This window comes from Epinephelus lanceolatus, chromosome 24 (assembly GCF_041903045.1).
Source record: "Epinephelus lanceolatus isolate andai-2023 chromosome 24, ASM4190304v1, whole genome shotgun sequence".
NCBI classification, from domain to species: Eukaryota; Metazoa; Chordata; class Actinopteri; order Perciformes; family Serranidae; genus Epinephelus; species Epinephelus lanceolatus.
The window spans coordinates 1545850-1567685 of NC_135757.1; the positions used below are offsets into that span (position 1 = coordinate 1545850).

The 21836-nt window shown below is 42.0% G+C and overlaps 1 protein-coding gene across 4 annotated transcripts; it reads right to left on the reverse strand.

Annotated features, from left to right (window-relative positions):
* Window positions 1–9603: 9603 nt before the first annotated feature.
* Window positions 9604–20067, reverse strand: LOC144461889 (NLR family CARD domain-containing protein 3-like). Of its 4 annotated transcripts, none has more exons than XM_078165735.1 (10): window positions 19636–20048; window positions 19437–19523; window positions 18527–18622; window positions 17547–17625; window positions 17175–17403; window positions 15212–17012; window positions 14953–15126; window positions 13803–13976; window positions 13474–13520; window positions 9604–10524 (listed from the first exon to the last, which is right to left on the reverse strand). In XM_078165735.1, exons 1-10 carry the CDS (start codon window positions 19770–19772, stop codon window positions 9917–9919), a joined length of 3432 nt encoding a protein of 1143 aa, XP_078021861.1. In that variant the 5' UTR covers window positions 19773–20048; the 3' UTR covers window positions 9604–9916. The 4 variants fall into 4 exon arrangements, with proteins under 4 accessions (XP_078021861.1, XP_078021860.1, XP_078021862.1 ...); XM_078165734.1 differs by having other exon boundaries at window positions 19383–19523; XM_078165736.1 differs by lacking the exon at window positions 13803–13976 and having other exon boundaries at window positions 19383–19523; window positions 19636–20052.
* Between the last annotated feature and the right edge of the window lie 1769 nt (window positions 20068–21836).

Sequence of the window (21836 nt, forward strand, 5' to 3'; positions counted from 1 at the left end):
TGCTTTGTTGCTAATATTATAGCTTGTAAAGTACTATGTGGGTAATATGTTTTGATTTAGTCAATAAATTATATAATGATACAAATCACTTTCCAGTGGCAGCCTGTGGACTGACCTCTATGCCAATTTTGCCCCGAGTCCAGGTCCGTAGACTTAGACTTACTTTATTCGTCCCAGATGGAAATTCGTTTCCACTAACTGCACATTTACAGAGATCGATCACGGATATCACAGGCACAGATGTATCACAGACATCACAAAACATCACATGTTCATTTACAGGGGTGGACACTTTGAGTCAATGGGATCTCTTGTTCAGCATCATCAGGCTCTTCCCAAGTCGAGCTTTCCTAAATTTGAGAGTTCGGTACCGGTATCCCGTTCTATTGATTTTGCAAAGCGTGTATTGGACCTGTTATTTAACTCTGTGAGGTTGGGTGTGGGAAGACCAATGATTTTGGAAGCGGTGTGTGTGATGCGTGTCAGTTTGGCCTGATTGGTGACAGAAAGCATGGTGAAGAAACATGTGGAACAGTACAGAAGGATTGGTTGAATGATGCTTTGGTACAGAAGTAGCAGTAGATGGGGGGCGACAGAGTCCTTTGAGTTTTGGGATAGCTGACAGTTTTTTTTTGTATGTCTCTGGTGTGCTGATTAAAATTGAGTTTATTGTCCAGAGTTACGCCCGGGTATTCAAAACTGTCCACTGTTTCAACTGTTTGATTGTCAATGATGATGGGGTGCTGAGGTGATGGGTCATTATTTCTTTGATTTTACTGACGTTGATGTGAAGATGGCTGTCCATACACCACTGAGTGAAGTGTGTGACTGTGTTGTGATAAACCAAAGCAGAGAGATTGTCAGAGAGAAGTGCAAGAATGGCCGTGTCGTCTGAATATTTCAGATAGGTTGTGGTAGGTGATGGGCTTATGCAGTCACTGGTGTAGAGAGTATACAGGAAGAGCTCAGCACACATCCCTGTCGAGCTCTGGTGTTGATCGTGAGTCCAGGGGATGTGGCTGAGCCCTGCCTCACTGCTTGCAGTCTGTCAGTGAGGAAGTTGTGGATGAGATGGATCAGACGGGGGGAATGTTGATATGGTGCAGTTTCTGGATCAACAGGTGTTTCTGGATCGTATTGAAGGTGGAACTGAAGTCCACAAAGAGAATTCTCACAAAGTTACCTGGTGAGTCCAGGTGCTAAAGGGGTCCAGACGTGGAGTGACAATCGGCAATCGAACCACAATTGACAACTGGTTGGCTTATTCTTGTCTCATTTGTATTGGGATAAACAATTTCAGTGATGTATTGTAGACAAAGATTACAGGCAGGTCCACAGGTAACGTACAGGTAAGATGCTTGAAAAGAAGAAGAAGCACAAAACAAGAAAGCAACTGGGACAAACTGACAACATCTGGAGGACTGATGACAGAAGTGGGGACAGGTGGGTGGATGGATGCACAGTCAGGTGATAGGGAAAGGAGTGAAACTCTGAGGCCATCTGGTGGATGGAAAGAGAATGGCAGACATTTGTTTTGGAGATGTAGAAATGTGACTGGAGAGGAGGGACAGACCGTGACAATATGATTATTAGCAAACAAGAAGCAAGTCCCTCATTCCAAATCTAAATGGTGCCTCAAGATTAAACAGTATTTGTCTTCAAGGATACACCCTACATGAACAATAACGCTCACTGTTGGTAGTGTCCTCTGAAGTCCACAAGATGTCCCTATTGGACCAGAAAACACAAACTCAAAACAGGACTACAATCTAAAAACACACGTCATCCTGGAGTTATAAATGTGTCTTCAGGCTCAACGTCTTCCACAAGGGGGTGCTACACATGCAAAAACTTTTTTATCTCGTAATCAGCTCGAGAGATTTGTACGAAATTCAGTTTGCATCAGTAAGGGTCAAGTCTCAGTTGATGCATACATTTTGGAGATTATTGTGTAAAGGGGGTGTGGCTTATTACAATAAATCTAAATTTCAAGACATTTCACATTCCATACTTCAATAAATCATAATAAATCACCAGTGTGTCCCACAGAGCTGAAATTTTTCAGCACATCCACTGAATTAAAACAAAACTTTGCCATGCTGCAACTTGTAGTCGATTCAGAAGTCCGTCACACTACATTTTTAAGAATATGGAATATAAATCTCTATCTTCAAAAGTCTACATTCAAATGTGAGCACAGACATTCTTCCCATACTAGAAATCACATGTTTTAAATAGTGTTCAGATCAGTTTAACAGTTAGCCTGCACTGATATTCAACATGTTGTTGTAATTTGTACTGTACGCACAACGTTTCTGTTTCGTCTTATTTTCAACCAAATGTCACCAAAATATTTGACAATATACCTGAAATCAGCAGAATGATGTGAGAACTGTTATTGATGTTTATATATTTTGTTTTCAATGACCAATAAACTTTAGAGGAGGCGTGGCTTAGCTCAAAACTCCACAACCTTTGAGCCAATCATCACAAACCTCTCAAGTAATGCTGTAAGAGGTACCAGAAACACATCCTGAAAGTTTGGTTTGAATTGAACACTAGGGGGCAACACAAATGCACAAAATAAATAAATAAAAATGTCTGTGGGATAACATCAGACTAGAAATCGGAAACTGATTGTCACATTATTACAAAAGTTGCAGGGTATGTTGAATAATAATGATGAACCACATGTGTTAAATTATTTTGAAAAAGGGTTTGTTCACACATCATCAAACTCTGTGGGCTTTTTAACTCAGCCATTAAAACAGGTCCCCAAAATGTTCCTGCTGTTGACCAATCAGAAGCAACTGTGTTTCTTAAGAAGAGCGTGGCCCAGTAAAGATTTGGATGTAAGTAAATGACTGTCTCTCTGATGATCATAAAACCTTTTGTTTATGTCTAATGCAGGCACGCTAAATTGTCAAAGATCTTGATCCTACCCAGCATTCAACTTTTAAAGGTCTGTGCTGGCTTGAACCTCAGAATTGCCGCTTTTCTCTATATTATGTCTTTGTTTTTGTGTGCTTTCTTTTCAGTCAATGTTTTTTAGGATCATACTCGCTGTCTGTTTAATTTTGCACAAGAATGAATGAATCACAAACTACTTTGTTTAAAACCCCAAAATCATTCAATCTTTACCACTGATATGGTCATTTTGGTAATAATTATTCTTTTTAATTATCAATCAGAGTTCTCAAGTGATAGTTTATTTTAAGCAACTGAATTAATTAGTTGGCTATCAATGTTCTCTTTTTTTAAGGGGAATGGAGCCCCACAGGGCAATTTAATGTAAAATAAATTATGTTATTATTATTATATTATAATTAAAATTTAAATTAGATAAGTGGTTTTATTTATTTTTAATTCGTATACTCTCTAACATGACTGTAATAAATGTAAATCAGACATACATAACTCAATGAAATAATGTGGTTACAGGCATTTGACTCTTTTATATCAAGTATTTTTTAGTATATTTACAGCTGTCCATTTTTACAGTACTTCAGAATAGTACTGGTCTGGATCCAAATTAAAAATAATTTTTCCCAAAATGATAAATTCTTTTTTTTATATAATTATTTTATTTTCATTTCTCAAACAACAAAAATTTCACGGTTGATACACGATTATAATAAAAACATCCGAAACGAGAAAACAAACAAACGAAAGAACAAACAAAAACCCAGACACAAACAAAACAATTACACAAAAAATAAATAAAAAACACAACACAAATTTATAACAGACCCACAGCGAAAATAAACAAGCTCAACCTCCTAATTTCATGTCCTTTATCATTACATTAATCTCTACCATCCAGCGAATTAAATTTACTCATGTTAAACAGTTTAATAGATGTCCCTTGTTTTAAACCATGCTATTTATTTATCCTACTGAATAAATTAAATATAATATCAGCACAGATAAATCATACCCAAACCGTGGGAGGAACCAGGATACTATATTAGTTAAACACATTTGTTAAACATACAACTTTATGAACTCAACACTTGTAATTCTTTTCCCCATATGTTTTCAAATTGAATCACTTTATTTTTTTCAGTGGCTATAAGCTTTTCCATGTTCAAATAAAATTTTTCCAGTGACTAAGAGAGGGAGGATATGTAAATTTCCAATGTTGTAGAATAAGTTTCTTTAATATCAAAGATGAGAAAAGAATGATCCATTTTTGTGGAAAATGCATATTATTATTTGAAACATCTTGCAAAATACAAAGCAATGGATGGAAATGAAGCTTCGTACCAAGAGCCTCAGACAGCCAATTCTCTATTTCCAACCAAATCTTCTGAACTTTATAACATTCCCAGAACGCATGAACCAGAGAGTCTGGGGTTCCACACTTTAAGCAGTTATTTGAAACCTTTCCATCATACTTATGCATTTTATCCCTGGTACAATATATTCTATACATTATTTTATACTGAATCAAACGTAAATTTTCATTGACTGTAATATCTCTTGTTATATTCCAACATTGTTCCCACTTGGAATTTAGATCCTCCCTTCCTTAATCCTGGTTCCATAAACATTTCAACAAATTATCAACCAAATATGACTTCTGCAAAATTTTATAGACTTTGCCTGTCAATCTGTGACATGTTTCAGAATTGAATATAAGTTTTTCTAGTTCACTATATTGTCCTGAAAATTCTAAATCAAAACTTTGGAATAAGCTCCTCAGCTGCATGTACCTGAAAAATTCCCCATTAGATTGATCATATCTGCTTTTAAAGTCAGTCCAGGAAATAAATTTATTACCGTTCATTAAATTTTCAACTGTTTCTATACCTCTTTCCCACCATGTGGACCAATTTAACACTTTATTCTGGAGAGTTATCCAAGGGTTATTCCACAATAAAGTTTGCTTCGGCAGTGTTATAGATTCCCTTAAAAGACTCTTCATCTTTCTCCATGATGCTGCTAAATTTCTAACCATAAAATTGGCAGAGGTATTTTTTTCAGTTTTGGAAAACAAATAGGAAAACAGGTTTTGAGGACAGACCTGAGCATTTTCAACCTGGATCCATTGTTCATCATCTGTATGTTTAACAATATGATGTAGGTATAATGCTTGATTTGCAAGGTAATACAGTTCTAAATCTGGAAGATTAAATCCTCCCATACTTTTTGATATATGTAAAACTTTTCTTTTTATTCTTGGAGTTTTCTTTTCCCAGATGAATTCTGAAATAATGGAATATACTTTTTTGAAGAAAATTTTTGGTGGGGCTACAGGAACTGTAGAAAAAAGAAAAAGAAATTTTGGAAGCCACATCATTTTAAATAAATTTATTCTTCCAGTGATATTTAACGGAAGATTTGACCATTTATTCAAATGATAAATTCTGTCTGCTTGTTTTGCCACAATACAAAAATAATGAAGTCATGATCCCAACAGAACAATCTGATGTGGGGAGAATTATCACATGGTGTCAACCACAAATATGAACACCATAAGGAATTAATCTACAGTACTTTCAGGACAAGAAATAAATATTAAACATAAAACAGCGATTACCTGATGAGCACAGTACCAGCACGCTGACGACCGGTTCACCACATTTCAATCTGCTTGTGTTTGTTTACAGATGTTCTGTCCACAATGTTGTTCTTAAAGAGTCTGAAAAACACCAAAGCAGAGACAGAATAATATGTCTTACGGTCTTCTTTGAACTAATCTAAGGTTATTAATGATCTGTGTTAGCCTATGATGTCTTCATAAATGTATGCTCACGTACCTCACAGTGTGAATGGAGAGCTTGGCGGAGACCAGTTGGAGTAATGTGTCCATGGAAGCATCAGTGATGTTCTTGTGACTCACAGGTACATTTATTACTGTACGTTCTATCAGCCGGCTGCTGCTGGAGGCAGAGCAGGTACCGTCCAAGCACACGTTATGTTCACTTGTGTTTCAGTCTGCTCAGACCAGCTCGTCACGAGACACCTCAGACCTCTCCAAAATCACTACAGCAACAAAAAACAACTTATGTTTTGCTTTTGCTTCTGCAGTCAGTCAAAATCCTCTGGTCATCACCAGGTATGTGCACCGTATCATCTCTAATGAAGCACAGCTGAGTATCTGCAGTAATTATTTCAGTTTGCTCACACTGCAGCATAACTGACCGTCCTCTACACATAGAGCATGTCACAGAGGAGAGCTCTAAGAATTGTAAACTGATCATCATGAACCATATTATTCATGAACCTATGTGCTCTCAAATGTAGACATTTGGTGGACTGTAAAACTGCACAGTTAATGCATAGAGTAAAAAGTAAGATGCTTCCAGAAGTCGTATCAAATCATAGCTCATCTTCAGTCTTGATTTTCCTGAAGGAATTTACAGAGAAAATAAATGAATGGCAGGATAAAGAGAGTACAGTGGAGATACGGTCTGTTTTCTGTACTGCAGTTTTATAGACACAGCCCTGATAGAATAGTCTGTTCTAAAGTTTGTCACATCATAAACACACTGACAGGAACTTCAGTCTCTCCTGAAATGCAAAAGCAACATCATCTGCCTTTGAAAGCATGTCTGGGGGAATCTATAATAAATGTGGGGTGCCGTAAGCAGTAGAGTTGGTGGATTTCCAGTTTTGCCGGTCAGGTGTACGAGCTTAAACAGGTTTGAATTCATGTCAACCAGCTGAACCCACATTTGTCATTATGGCACGTTCTGGCAAATTTAAAAGTAGCCTACATCATCAAACTGTGCTGACGGCGTAACAGAGCTGAATCCAACATGTATTGCATTAGTAATAAGCATTACCACAACCAGAGTAACACAAAATAATGTTTGTTTATAAACAAATGAATGGAGACAACAGTGTCTGACGGGCTGTGAGCCAGTCAGGGCAACGTGAAGGACATCATGGTGCACGCTGTGCTTGTTCACAAATACCCTCATGTGTCTTTGGGGGCGATGTGAGGACACATGGCAGAGTTAGTCTCTCAAGAACACTAAAACTGCACCAATATGGCAACATTTTGGATTTGAAGCAATGAAAGAGGCGTCCTATCTGGCTGCAATTGATGCGCTGAGTCATTTAGAGCTGAACTTCCTCTGGAGGGCCTGTTTCTATTTATAGGCTACCTGTTGCTCGCTTTGAAAGCATCGCAGTGGACGAGGAACGGCTGATTCGTCAAGTTGAACCAAGGAGTTATTTTCATGATGCCTCCTTATTTCACTATAAAAAACAACATAGGTGGCAGCTGGCTTGGGGGAGTTCACTGTATTGTATGTCATTTCCAGTAAATATCACAATATAAAATGTGTTTTTTCTCTTTTAAAAAGTAATATTACAAACGTAGGAATGCTTTGATCTGGAGTGCACGACTGATAGGCCTATGAGGTTTGTTTACATGATGTGACAAATGATATGACAGGGAGAGAGAGAGAGAGAGAGAGAGAGAGAGAGAGAGATGGAGAAAACAGTAATATAACCTTGCAGCAACCTGCAGCTCATAATTTGCAATTTTTAGCTACACAATTACACACACACACACACACACACAGACACACAATATTTTTGTAGTATCTATACAGCCACAGCCTCCAGACATCCATATCAACACTAACGTAGCATTTATTTTAAATAAAGGGCGGGGCTTTGAGTTTGAACGATGCTGCGCTTTAGCCAATCACAATGGAGGGGGCGGGGCCGAGACGTGCAGGTGTCCCCAGGAAATGTGTACCTACAGAAACAGCAAGCTCCGCGTCCATGGCGACCGCTCCACCCAAAACGCCGTCTCGTCAATGTGAAAAAAATATTTTTTCAAGCGGATGTCTTAGTTCCAACATGATTGAGCTAACTGGAGTAGTTTTATGTCGTGTCTGACAACGGGAGGCTTTTAACAAATGACGTCCTGATGTTAGCTTTGCTGCTGCTGTTAGCTGTCCCTGTCAGCTGATGCTTTCTAGACATCATGATTTCCCAAAACTGAATAAATACCACACATAGCAACACAAAACTGCTTTGCTAGCTCAATCATGTTGTAACTAAGATATCCGCTGGAAAAAAATGTTTTTTCACGAACTGTTTATTGAGTTACTGAGTTATTACAGACGCCACTAACGGCTAACAGCTAACGGTTAGCCCAGCTAATCTACGATAACCATGTTATTAATTACAAAATGTGCACACAGAAATAGTAACGTTTGTTCAATCATTGTGTTTATAGACTTTACAAACATCATATACATATATTCACTTCACTTCCTGGGGGCACCGCCGGAAGTGAAGGGGTGAGTGATCCCCGAGGCCCCTGCACTTCCATTAGTCGAAAAACTACGGGCGGTGCCTCCAGAGGTAAAGGAAGAAAAACATTTTTTAATTATCTTTTTTTTTTTTTTTTTTACAGATGGATTTCCAGATTGGCTGGATTTAAGTAAAAACTTCCATTTTGATCCCTTAACTCTGGAATGCATGACTACTATCATCACATGTTTCTAAGTTGCCACGACGATGTGATGAACAAATACAGAATTTATGGTTTTACATTTAGATATATTTTCACATAGGGATTTGACATTGTGTATTTTGAGTCCATGTACACACACACACACACACATACACACATACACACACACACACACACACACAAACTAATATTGCAATATTTTTATACAGACCACACTGTCACATCCATTTTTTGGTCTACTCTGCATTTGCCCTCCCTGTTAGGGGCCTATAGTGCTTCAAGTGGCCAAACCAGGAATTGCATTGAAAAGACAGCAGGGCCCCAAAAGTGGAAATTGGCCCCATCTGTTTTTTTGTTTCTTTTTTAACCATTCTTTGTTTTTTTTATGTAAATAAAAGGGGAATCAAAAAATGTCATTTTAATGGGTTTCAATGGGGACGTTTTTGGTCCGAGAGGCGAGGTGTCATAAAAGGATGCCATTTGTGTATTTTAGGCCTGATTTAGGAGCGGCTTTAAAATTTCAAAAATATCACCAAAAATAAGGTTTGTGACCAAATGTCATGCTATATGCATGAACACAGCCAAAGTTATCAAAAAATAAAAAGTGAAAAATGACTGAAAAGGACGTTTTCCGTCCGAGGGGGACCGGAGGGGTAATCGCTACACTGACCTTTGATCAAGAGGGTGATGTCCATCTTTGAACCTGGCCCAGGTGTGACTCCTGCTGCTGATGACCCTCCAAACAGGTCTGCAGCCCTGGAGACAGAAAGCTCCACAGCAGCAAAGAGCACCAAGCAGAGGAGCCGTCACAAAACACAAGAGAGACATAAAGACAGAGAAGACGCATTAGACAGAGAAAAGTCAAACTTAGAGCTGAAATGAGTTTTAAACACATTTAACAAACCATCCATAATGATCATTTCTATATAAGTAACTGCATATATTATGGAATGAAAATGTGTGTATATATGCTTTGTGTGTGTGTGTGTGTGTGTGTGTGTGTGTGTGTGTGAAGGAGCTACAGCTCACATTTCATTGCGCTGTAAAACAACAAATAAATGAAGCTGGTCACCTTGTTTTATCAGACTCAGTAGAAAAAGTAGAGTCAGTCTGAAGTTTGTAAAGTTTGACATCAGTGAGACACAACAAACAATGATGAGTCAGTAGTATAAAGTCTTTATTCACACACAGTCAGGGACAATGTGTTCAGAAGTTCAGTGTCATAAACAATGATTGATTTGATCATCCATCATTTACATGTTGCCTTTACAGATACGTCGGGGCTGCAGACAGCAAACATGGACACAGAGAGAGACAGAGAGGGGTGGGACATAAAGCAAAGGTCCCCCACCAGAATCTAACCAGGGATACATGGTGGGACAGAACTAACATCAGCTGTGTGACATCCTGTACACACTCAACTGATGTGTTCAGCAGTGAGAAGGTTTCTCTAACAGGAGGAGACTCTCACTCCTACAGAGAACACAAACGCACTGATGACTCAAACAACCACAGCCCAAACCCAGGATAAAGACGTTCAGTGAATGTGGTGTTGAAGGTGTGGAGGTGGATCAGTGTGTCAGAGGAGACTCTGAAGAAGGACAGAGTGCCAGCAGGACAGTCCACATACACTGCTACTCTACCAGAGGAGGAGGAGGAGGAGGAGGAGGAGGAGGAGGAGGAGGAGGAGGAGGAGGAGGAGGAGGAGGAGGAGGAGGAGGAGGAGGAGGAGGAGAGCTCTGTTTCTCTGTCATTGTGCCTGACATAGTAACGACCATCATCAGAGCAGATCAGACTCCAGGACCGATGATTTTGTCCAAACACACAGTCATCACTGTTTCCTCTCCTCCTGATTCCTCTGTAACTCACTGATATATAAACCCCTCCTCTCCACTCGACCTCCCAGTAACAGCGACCAGTCAGACCAGTTCTACACAGCAGCTGAAGACACCACCAGTCAAATCTGTCTGGATGATCAGGATATGACTGATCCTCCTCCACATGTGTCACCTTCCTGTTGTTGTCAGACAGTTTGAGCTCTGTGTTTACTGTGTTTGTGTTGATGGTGAGTTCACAGGAATCTGATGGAGAGAAGAAGACACAATACAGCTGCAGTTATTCATCTATCATCTGTTCATTGATCACTTCCTCCAGGAGGTTGCCATCACAACACTGAACTCAAATTCATCCAATCACCACAACTTTACCACAAATGTGACTTTTTAAAAACAGGTCAGATCTCATTTCATTGTGGAGCTGCGTGCAGCGTATTGATTCTGTCTCTCTGTTATCATGAGACTCCTGCTGCAGGAGTGTGAGCTCCACGCCTCGGACACAGTCACACACACAGTGACAGGCTAACTGTTAGCATCACACAGCTAACCTTACCCAACGGTTATTCAAATCAAATCAAACTTTATTTATATGTGTATGTATGTGTGTGTATTTTACACTTTACATACATTAAAAATGCAACAAAGTGCTTCACTAAATAAAAACAATGAAAAACCCGCCACACACACACACACACACACACACACACAGAGTGACAGGCTAACTGTTAGCATCACACACACTCAGACACACACACACACACAGGCACACACAAGCACACACACACACACACACACACACACAAACACACAGACACAGACCCACACACAAACACACAGACACACACACACAGACACACACACACACAGACACACACACACACACACACACACACACACACACACACACAGGGCACTGAGGCACCAGGTGAGGAAAAACCACCTATGGGGAGCTCATCCACACTGAGAGGCGCCACAGCCGACGGCCACAGAGACCACCCCGACCCAGATAGACCGGGGTGGACTCCACACATGGTGCAGAGCCCCCCAGTCCTCCGGGCCTGAGGGATCTCCAGGACGACGTCCCCGCGGGCAGACCGGACACACCTCCCAGTGTGGAGGCCCCCCATGAGGAAACACTGGAGCTAACAACTAAAAGACTAGAAGACAATAGGGTAGGATAAAAACAGCTATGAGATAGAATAATGATAACATGCATAAGGATTTAAACCTACATCATTAAGAACATTAGACATTAATAAATAAATAAAATATAATAAAAGAAGAGTAGAAGAAATTAGTTAAAAGCCAAATTACAAAGGTGAGTCTTGAGCCTCCTTTTAAAAACATCAACAGTCTCTGCAGTCCTGATGCTCTCTGGCAGGCTGTTCCATAAGTGAGGGCCATAATGGCTGAATGCAGCCTCCCCGTGGGTTTGAGTTCTAACTCTTGGAATGATTAAAAGGCCGGTGCCGGAGGACCTCAGGGTCCGCCAGGGTTGATATGATAAAAGCAGGTCAGATAAATAAGATGGCCCAAGACCGTTAAGACATTTAAAAACTAATAAAAGAACATTAAAATCCATCCTGAAACACACGGGGAGCCAATGCAGCCATTTTAAAACTGCTGTAATGTGCGCCCGCCCTCTGGTCCTCGTCAGCACTCGTGTGGCTGAGTTTTGGAGTAGCTGCAGGTTAGAGATGGTCTTTTTGGGAAGACCAGAGAGCAGGGCATTACAATAGTCTAAACAACAAGAGATAAAAGCATGCATCAGCACCTCCGTGTTAGCCTGAGAGAGAAACGGGCGGACTCTGGCTATATTCTTAAGATGATAAAAACCTGTCTTTGTTACATTTTTGATGTGTGGAATAAAACTAAGCTCAGAGTCAAAAATGACGCCCAGGTTCTTCACACATTGTGAAGGTTTAAAATCTTGTAGTTTTGCTAAAAGTTTCTCTCTCTTGCCTTCAGGACCAAAAACTAAGACCTGTGTTTTGTCCTGGTTGAGCTGCAAGAAATTCACTGCCATCCATGACTTGATATCTAAAATACAGTTAAAAAGGGCATCAATTGGCCCTGTGTCATCAGGAGACACGGCCATGTACAGCTGTGTGTCATCTGCTCAACTGTGTGTGGTTATTAAAGAAGTATTTCACTGCTGGAAAGATGGTCTTCTCATAAAACTGGACTGTCTGCAGTAGAAAGACACAAACACTTTTAAACTTGGTGCTACATGACCAGAGAGAACAGAGGAAAAGGACTGTGGGATTTGCTTTTGCTCAAAAGGAAGAAAACCTACAACTACCAGAATGCACTGCACTGCATTTGACCAATAAACACTCCCACTGGTGGGTGATGTGATGTTAGCTTGTCTGTTTTGGCACATGATGGTGGCCAGCCATGGAGCTTTATTTCTATCTTTAATCAACAACAGTGTCTTTAATTTGAGAGCAAAATTCATTGATTCAGGTTTTGTTTTTTCTCTCCCTCAAAACTCAAACAGCCCCTGCTGGCACTTAGATTTGCTCTGCTTCTGCTCAAACTGTTTGCTCTCACTCAGGGGGCTCTCTCTCGATCAGTGAGTGAGCTCATGAAAATGTTGAAGCACAATCTGTAGTTGGAGCAACAGCCTGAGAGCCAGAGAATAAAGATGTGAGCTGAGAGATGAGCAGGGAGATCTGGGCGCTGGTCAGATGGAGGGAAGTTTACCACAGTTCACTGACACAAACTACCCACATTGTTATGATACAAAACTGGTTGGAAATCAGCTGAATATCCCTTTAACGGGTTTAATGACAGACTGGAGACGTTTTGGTGTCAGTGTGAGCTCATTAGGACAGTTTAACGGCTCGGTGTCAGATGTTAGTCGCTGCTGCTGTGTTAGCTCGTGCTAACTGAGCAGAGACAGCAGGAGGAGAGCGACTCACTGAGACGGTCCTTCAAAGCTGTGTCCAATGGCAGCAACAGCTGTCAGCCCCCACCCTTCCCCCCACCATCAAAAACAAATCCTAATTCTGTCAGATACACTGAATGCTCATAACAACAGGCTCCTAATCCAAGACAGCATCACAACTAGTTTGTAAGATTCACTTGCCCCCGCAAACACCTCAAAGTTGCAACATGCGGTACAGTTTGTTAGAAAAGCTGACACAGTTTGAAGATGCTTTGTTTTCATGAATCAATTAAAAACACACTTACACTTCCTCACACCTGGTCTCAACCATCGGACTCCACCAGGCTCCACCCTGAAAGAAGGAGGGGGGTCAGAGCAGCACTTCCTCTTTCAGCATGCACACATGGACATTACATCACTCTCATACACACACTGTTATACAATGATAAAGGAACAGTCCACAAGGTTGATAACACACTTGAATGTAGCGTCTGAGTTCCTTTAACATGCAGAGATCTGTCCAAACTGCATCAATTATTACCAACAGGCAATTATCATTTTTGTTCCTGGAGATGTTCTCCTTGGAGACCTCCTACACAAATATCTCCTTTTTATGTTCCACCAGTGTTCATACCTGAGAGTGTCCAGTCTCCAGTGTGGATCCTTCAGTCCAGCAGACAGCAGCGTCACTCCTGAGTCTCCTGGATGATTGTAGCTCAGGTCCAGCTCTCTCAGATGGGAGGGGTTGGAGCTCAGAGCTGAGGCCAGAGAAACACAACCTTCCTCTGTGATCAGACAGCCTGACAGACTGCAAACACACAAAACAACACACATGGCAGATCATCCGAGGGTCCTGCTGTGTCACTCAAACACAAGAAGAAACTGTCTCCAAATCAATAACTGATCAATACAATGACTGAATCAGAGAGTTAACTGTAACCATGTCATTGTGATCTGAATGTTAAAGAGTCTACAGTCATGCTAGCAGCTCTGTGAGGATGGACTTAGACACAGAGGTGCTTTGAGCTACATAATAATACCATAATGCTAACATGCTCACTATGCCTGCTGACAGGATCAAGTTTATTATTCATGTTTATCATTTTAAGCAAGATTTTTCTTTTTTGCTTGACTTCTAAGTAGTTGCTGCTGCAGTTTGAAGCTGTGCTGAAGGACCATGTCCGTGTGCTGCTCTCCTAATGCTCTCTCTGCCAAGTAAGCATGAGCTAACACAGCAGCAGTGGCTAACATCCCACACCCAGCTCCTAAACAATTCCAACAATCTCACACTGACTACAAAATAGCTTGAGTCTGTCATTAAACCAGAGCTTGAAGAACCCTCCTGTGAACACTTGGCTGCATGTTTGTTTATTGTTCAGGTACATTTTGCTCCAAACATTCCAAACACTTCTATCCAAAGTGCTTTACACAGTGTTTACTGCTTATTCACACACTGACACAGTGATGGCAGAGGAGGTGGGGATGGAACCACCAACCCTGTTATCAGTGGACGACCCGCTCTACCTCCTGAACCACAGCCGCCTGGTCCAGATTATAATTTACAATAAATCTTTCAAATCATCTGTGTTATTTAATAATTCAAAAACAAAAGGAAATGATAAAACACTTTGTGGAAAACAATTTTCTGAGTCTAGAAACTACTGATGAAGTTTAGTTAAAGGTCCTTTGACAGATCATATCAGCAGACACAACACAGGTTAGCTGTTTATCCACTGATGTAAATCAGATTTAAAAAGCTCTTTAATGCGTTAATGAATCCTGACCTGAGAGTTTCCAGAGTACAGTGTGGACTCTGCAGTCCAACAGAAAGAAGCTTCACTCCTGAATCCTGCAGGTTGTTGTTACTCAGGTCCAGGTGTCTCAGACTGGAGGACTGGGAGCTGAGAACTGAGGACAGAGCTTCACAGCTTCTCTCTGAGAGGTTACAGCCACTCAGTCTGGAGAGAAAATAATGAACAGAATTGAATCAATCAACAGCACATTTAAAGCACCATGAAATTAACAGAATTTCTACACACTTACAGAGCTTTGTTGGAGGCTTTGACCACTGGCAGCAGCCTCATTAGAGCCTCCTCTGAAGCAGAGTATTTCTTCAGGTCAAACACGTCCAGATCTTCTTCTGATGACAGTAAGATGAAGACCAGAGCTGACCACTGAGCAGGAGACGGTTTATCTGTGGAGAGATGTCCTGAACTCAGGGACTGTTGGATCTCCTCCACTAGAGAACGATCATTCAGTTCATTCAGACAGTGGAACAGGTTGATGCTTCTCTCTGCAGACAGATCCTGGTTGATCGTCTTCTTGACGTACTGGACTGTTTTCTGATTGGTCTGTGAGCTACTTCCTGTCTGTGTCAGCAGACCTCGTAGGTGTTTCTGATTGGTCTGCAGTGAGAGACCCAGGAGGAAGCGGAGGAACAAGTCCAGGTGTCCATTTGGACTCTGTAAGGCCTTGTCCACAGCACTCTGGTGGAGATGTATGAGTTTAGGTTTGTCTCTGAAGACTTTAGGCAGCATGGAAGTTGTTTGTTGTTCTGCCATCAGATTGACTCCAGAGTTGATGAAGGTCAGATGGACATGAAGAGCAGCCAGAAACTCCTGAACACTCAGATGGACGAAGCAGAACACCTTGTCCTGGTACAGTCCTCTCTCCTCTTTAAAGATCTGTGTGAACACTCCTGAGTACACTGAGGCTGCTCTGATATCGATGCCACACTCTGTCAGGTCTGATTCATAGAAGATCAGGTTGCCTTTCTGCAGCTGATCAAAAGCCAGTTTTCCCAGAGACTCAATCATCTTCCTGCTCTCTGGACTCCAGTGATGATCTGTCTCAGCTCCTCCATCATACTTCATGTTCTTCACTTTGGTCTGAACCACCAGGAAGTGGATGTACATCTCAGTCAGGGTCTTGGGCAGCTCTCCTTCCTCTCTGGTCTTCATCACATCCTCCAGAACTGTAGCAGTGATCCAGCAGAAGACTGGGATGTGGCACATGATGTGGAGGCTTCGTGATGTCTTGATGTGGGAGATGATTCTGCTGGCCTGCTCCTCATCTCTGAATCTCTTCCTGAAGTACTCCTCCTTCTGTGGGTCAGTGAACCCTCTGACCTCTGTCACCATGTCAACACAGTCAGCAGGGATCTGATTGGCTGCTGCAGGTCGTGTGGTTATCCAGAGGCGAGCAGAGGGAAGCAGTTTCCCCCTGATGAGGTTTGTCAGCAGCACATCCACTGAGGTGGACTCTGTAACATCAGTCAGGATCTCATTGTTGTGGAAGTCCAGAGGAAGTCGACACTCATCCAGACCGTCAAAGATGAACACAACCTGGAACTCTTCAAACCTGCAGATTCCTGCTTCTTTGGTTTCAGTAAAGAAGTGATGAACAAGTTCCACCAAGCTGTACTTTTTCTCTTTCAGCACATTCAGCTCTCTGAAAGTGAATGGAAATGTCAACTGTATGTCCTGGTTGGCTTTGTCTTCAGCCCAGTCCAGAGAGAACTTCTGTGTTAAGACTGTTTTCCCAATGCCAGCCACTCCCTTTGTCATCACTGTTCTGATTGGTTCATCTCTTCCAGGTGAGCCTTTAAAGATGTCTTCTTGTCTGATGGTTGTTTCGAGTATGTCTGATTTCCTGGATGCTGTTTCAATCTGTCTGACCTCATGTTCATCATTGACCTCTGCAGTCCCTCCCTCTGTGATGTAGAGCTCTGTGTAGATCTGATTCAGAAGGGTTGGGTTTCCTGCTTTAGCGATCCCCTCAAACACACACTGGAACTTCTTCTGCAGGTTAGATTTGAGTTTACGTCGACACACAGCAACAGTTCCTGAATAAACAAACAACAAATGATATCAGTGAGTGGATCCTACAGAAAATCAGAGAACTGAAACATTGAAGTGTGTCTGCAGAATTTGTAAATGTAAACTCCTCCCATGTTTCCTCCATTTCCTCTTTCCATCCTGTTCAGTCTTTATAGAAATCCTCTTACTGCTCTGCAGACAGTCAGCCAGCTCCTCCTGCTTCATTCTCCTCAGGAAGTGCAGTGTGATCTTCAGAAATGCCTCTCTGCTGCTCCTCCTCTGCTCTTCATCCTCACCCTCCAACACCTCCTCATCCTCCCTCTGACTCTCGAAGCATTCTGGGTAATCTGGACTCAGAACCTTCTGGATCTTCTTCAGCTCGTTCTTCACAAAAGTGAGGATGTTCTCCTCCAGCAGCTGGAACAGAATATTATATGAATGACACAATCAAACATCAGATCCATGTTGGACACACTGACAATCCACTGGTGTAAAAAGTGCAGCATGGAGATGATTGTGAACAGAATAGATGTCAAAGTAGTTGTTGTACATGTACAGACCATAAATATGGAGTCCAGGTGTGTTTGATGCTGCTGGGCAGACTGACCACTGGGAACCTCTGAGCTCTCCTGGTCCACTCTGTGGAGGAACCATCAACAATCAGCTCACATTATGTCTGTCCACACAGAGACACTGTCCACACAGAGACACTGTCCACACAGAGACAAACACTGTCCACACAGAGACAGACACTGTCCACACAGAGACAAACACTGTCCACACAGAGACACTGTCCACACAGAGACAAACACTGTCCACACAGAGACAGACACTGTCCACACAGAGACAAACACTGTCCACACAGAGACAGACACTGTCCACACAGAGACAGACACTGTCCACACAGAGACACTGTCCACACAGAGACAGACACTGTCCACACAGAGACAAACACTGTCCACACAGAGACACTGTCCACACAGAGACAAACACTGTCCACACAGAGACAGACACTGTCCACACAGAGACACTGTCCACACAGAGACAAACACTGTCCACACAGAGACACTGTCCACACAGAGACAAACACTGTCCACACAGAGACACTGTCCACACAGAGACACTGTCCACACAGAGACAGACACAAGGTCAATCATCATTCAGCTCATGTTTTATAAGAACACTGAATCAGATCATTCCCTCTGATAACCAAGTGTTGTTAGTACAGCTGATCCCACTGAGAATCCACCGTCTGGTCTGCGGCTCTCTGCAGCTTTTAGGTCATCGACTCCAGTTCAAACTCCTTCTCATCACATTGAAAATTCTCAGTGTCAGCACAGCAGAGATTGGGGAGTGATGATCCACTCCCTCCTCAGGGATCTTTGACTCTGAGTCTACAGTTACTGCTCAGTACTGCCAGGTAACAAACAGCCAACTTACTGCTTCTACAAAACAACCTCACACTCTGAGACAAAAGCTCTCACCTTCTCAGGTTTGTGACACAATAGTAGTTAAAACATCAATGTTATATTCAGCTTACTGTTGTCCAGCTTTAAATGTAATAGGTTCCAACATTGACCAGTCACTTTTGAAGGACACACAGCTGGGTGCAGGTGAGTCTGGTCTCTGATGGATCCTGAAGGACAAACAAACAAAGAGGATTTTTTACCTTCCAGCCACAGTAGCTTCTGGAGAAACTACCAGCTATCAACAAGAAAAGTATTTCAATCAGTGAGTTCAGACTTGTTGTGCAAACACCTTCAGTACAAAAAGGATGAAATGAACTTTTCAGTCTTCAGTCACCAGCAGCAAGAAGTTTAATAAACTAAACAATAAAAGGTCTTCACACTGAATTACTGCAGTCTGTGTATCACTGGTTCATTTTCTGTAAAAGACTGAACAAAGTCAGGGCTAAACAAATCAACAGATGACGGACCAAACCACGGCTAGAAAAAGGTGAATATTGGGTCGAACCAGGACTAAAACTCAGCATATGAACTCTTGAGTAATGTCCAACATCATGTTTTGTGAGGTCACAGTGACCTTTGACCTCCAAATTCTAATCAGGTCATCTTTGAGTCCAAGTGGACGTTTGTGCCAAATCTGAAGAAATTCCCTGACAGTGTTTCTGTGATGTCATGTTCACGGGAATGAGACGTACAGACGGAAGGACAACCCAGAGACGTGATGTCTCCGGCCACAGCTGTTGACGGAGTGGAGGCATTAAAAACAGAGAATATTGGATCAAACACCAGAGAAGAAGAAGAAGAAGAAGAAGAAGAAGAAGAAGAAGAAGAGCGATGCTAAAAATAAACATAGCATTTAAAAAGAACTTCTCTGGATAAATAACAGTGAAAACATGAATCAGTAAAATTCTAATGTTATTAAGAGCTCACCTCTCTGCAGCAGAGGGCTGATGGACTTTAAAATTAATGTCTCGATCAACTGACCAGTCGCTCTTTAAGGACACACAGCTGGGTTCAGGTCCAGGTCCAGGTCCAGGTCCAGGTCCAGCAGAGTCTGGTCTCTGATGGATCCTGATGGACACATGAATTCATTATGAACACAACACACACACACACACAGAGGTTTGAGTGCTGAGCTGTGACATGGAGAAGAGTCATGGACAGTTAGAGATCCTCATCTCACCTCTGAGCTTTGGTCTGGCTGTCATGTTCCCCACACAGAGTGGTTTTAGAGGGAGGGACTCCCTCCTCTCTGTCCTCACACCGATTCATGCTGCTCAACTCACACACACTTTCATCTGGAGAGGAAACACACATCATTCATCTGCACATCAACTCAAATCCTCCTTTACATCATTTCTCCTGTCAAAAGATCAGCTGCTGTTATTTTCTCTTTCATATCAGTGTCAGCTGAATGCAGTCAGACAGCAGCTGCTCTACTTCTACTATCACTCCACTAGATGGAGTCATCCAGCTGCAGCCCAGCACACACACCATGCATGGAGCACCATTTACATTTGAATCCTCTGTCTCATTTCATTCTGTCACATCCACCCTTTTCAATGTGGAGATGAGACGCCTCAAGTGCTGAGAAAAACTCCATCATGTGTCTCACTCTCAGAAACACTGAGCAGCTTTCATCTGATGTGAAATCAGTCGTCTGCAGCGACTCTTAACTCTCTGGACGTTTATCAGAGCTCCAAATATCTGATGGTTCAGTTACAGAGAGGAGAAACACACCTGATGAAACACTGATTATAAATCTGTAGCTGCGTCTGGACCACAGAACAAACACTGACAGACATTTACAGTCAGTTTATGACTGAAAGAACAGAGCTGAGCTGAGGCGTGGTGTGACATTTAAACCTGTAAAACTGCTCCAACAGCTTCACAGAGGGCTGCTGGGAAAGTGACGTCATCAGCTGAAATATGAGACTGTCTTCAGTGGACTTTGGTGGAGGCTTGTATTTTCTTCACTGTTACTGACACATTCAGTTTTCATTATTGTTTCTTTTCTCAGGTTTAGTTTTTTTTTGGGAACAATAAAGGAGATATGGTCACAACACACAACTTAAAGGATAACTCTTTTCAGCCTGGACCCTATTTTCCCATGTGTATGTGTCTAAGTGACTGATGTCAACAACAGGTTTTGAAATTGGTCCAGTATTGAGCAGATTGTTGTTATAAGTGTCTGAAGTGTGTCTTTACCTTTCACTTGATCTGATCTGTTTGTTATTGTCTCATCAAGTGAAGTTTTATTTTGAAATCTTGTGAGATGTGACTTGTTGCAGGAAGACGTCTGTGAAAACTTGAGTTAGAGTTGGAGTGAGAGTGAGTAGTAGCAGAAATAGTTTGTTGTGTTGGAGTACAGAAAACATAGTTTAGTGTTGTCTAAAAGATTTTCAGTGTCATGGATGAATATTCAGCTGATTTCAGTCATGTGGATCAGGCCTTTGGATTTGACCGCCGCCTGTATTTATTTGAGCTGCAGTAAACGGATGAACAGCAGATAAAGAGAAAGAGAAGGACCACAGGCAGCGGAGGGTGAACCAGCTGCTGCAGGACGTGAAGCTGGGAGACTGCTGGTGTTCCTGTGGGTGCTGTGACCCTGTAGGCCCACAGAGGGAAAATACTGATGCTGTAAAGACTGGTTCATGTTTGTACATTTCTGACCTGTGCAGACAAAATGAGGAGCTCCAGTCCCAGCTGGACGAGGACATCTAACTGGCCTACTGTCCTTGTCCCAGTATACAAGCACGGGAGGGGAATCCATTTATTGAGCCAAGTATGTGCGACTCCGCTACGATAGGTGGAGATATGCCCCCTTTCAGCTTGTTAGTATTGGACCTTTTTCCTGTTGACCTATTACGTCACAGACCAAACAATGGACAAACAAGTTAGCTACGGTTAGCTAGCAGCTAACTGCTACCATGGTGGACAACTTTACAGCTCTGTACATTTGGTGCATCCAAAAAGTCACGGCTCTGGATGTAGATTTCTCCATGTTGTTACCGGCTTCTTCTTCTCTTACACATTTAATGCTATTGGACTTCCGGGTCAAAGCCCGGGGCGGAAACTGTGGAGCATGCTCAGAGCGCCTCGGCCAGTTTGGGTCTGATTGACTGTATACATGCAGGAGTCACATGATCTGGGTGTGTTAGTCCCACTGTGACACATTCACTGCAGGAACATTTCACTCACACTGACATGTTTACAGGGATTTTAAAAGTCTGACACAATAAATCATTTTCTCTGTCGTCATGAAAACGTACTGACTTATATAAACAATCTGAGCTGCTCTGTGTCAAAACTAACTTTAAATGGACACAGTGACGGTGATCAGTTGCCCCATATGTTTACATTACAGCTCGCTGTGCGGCTGCC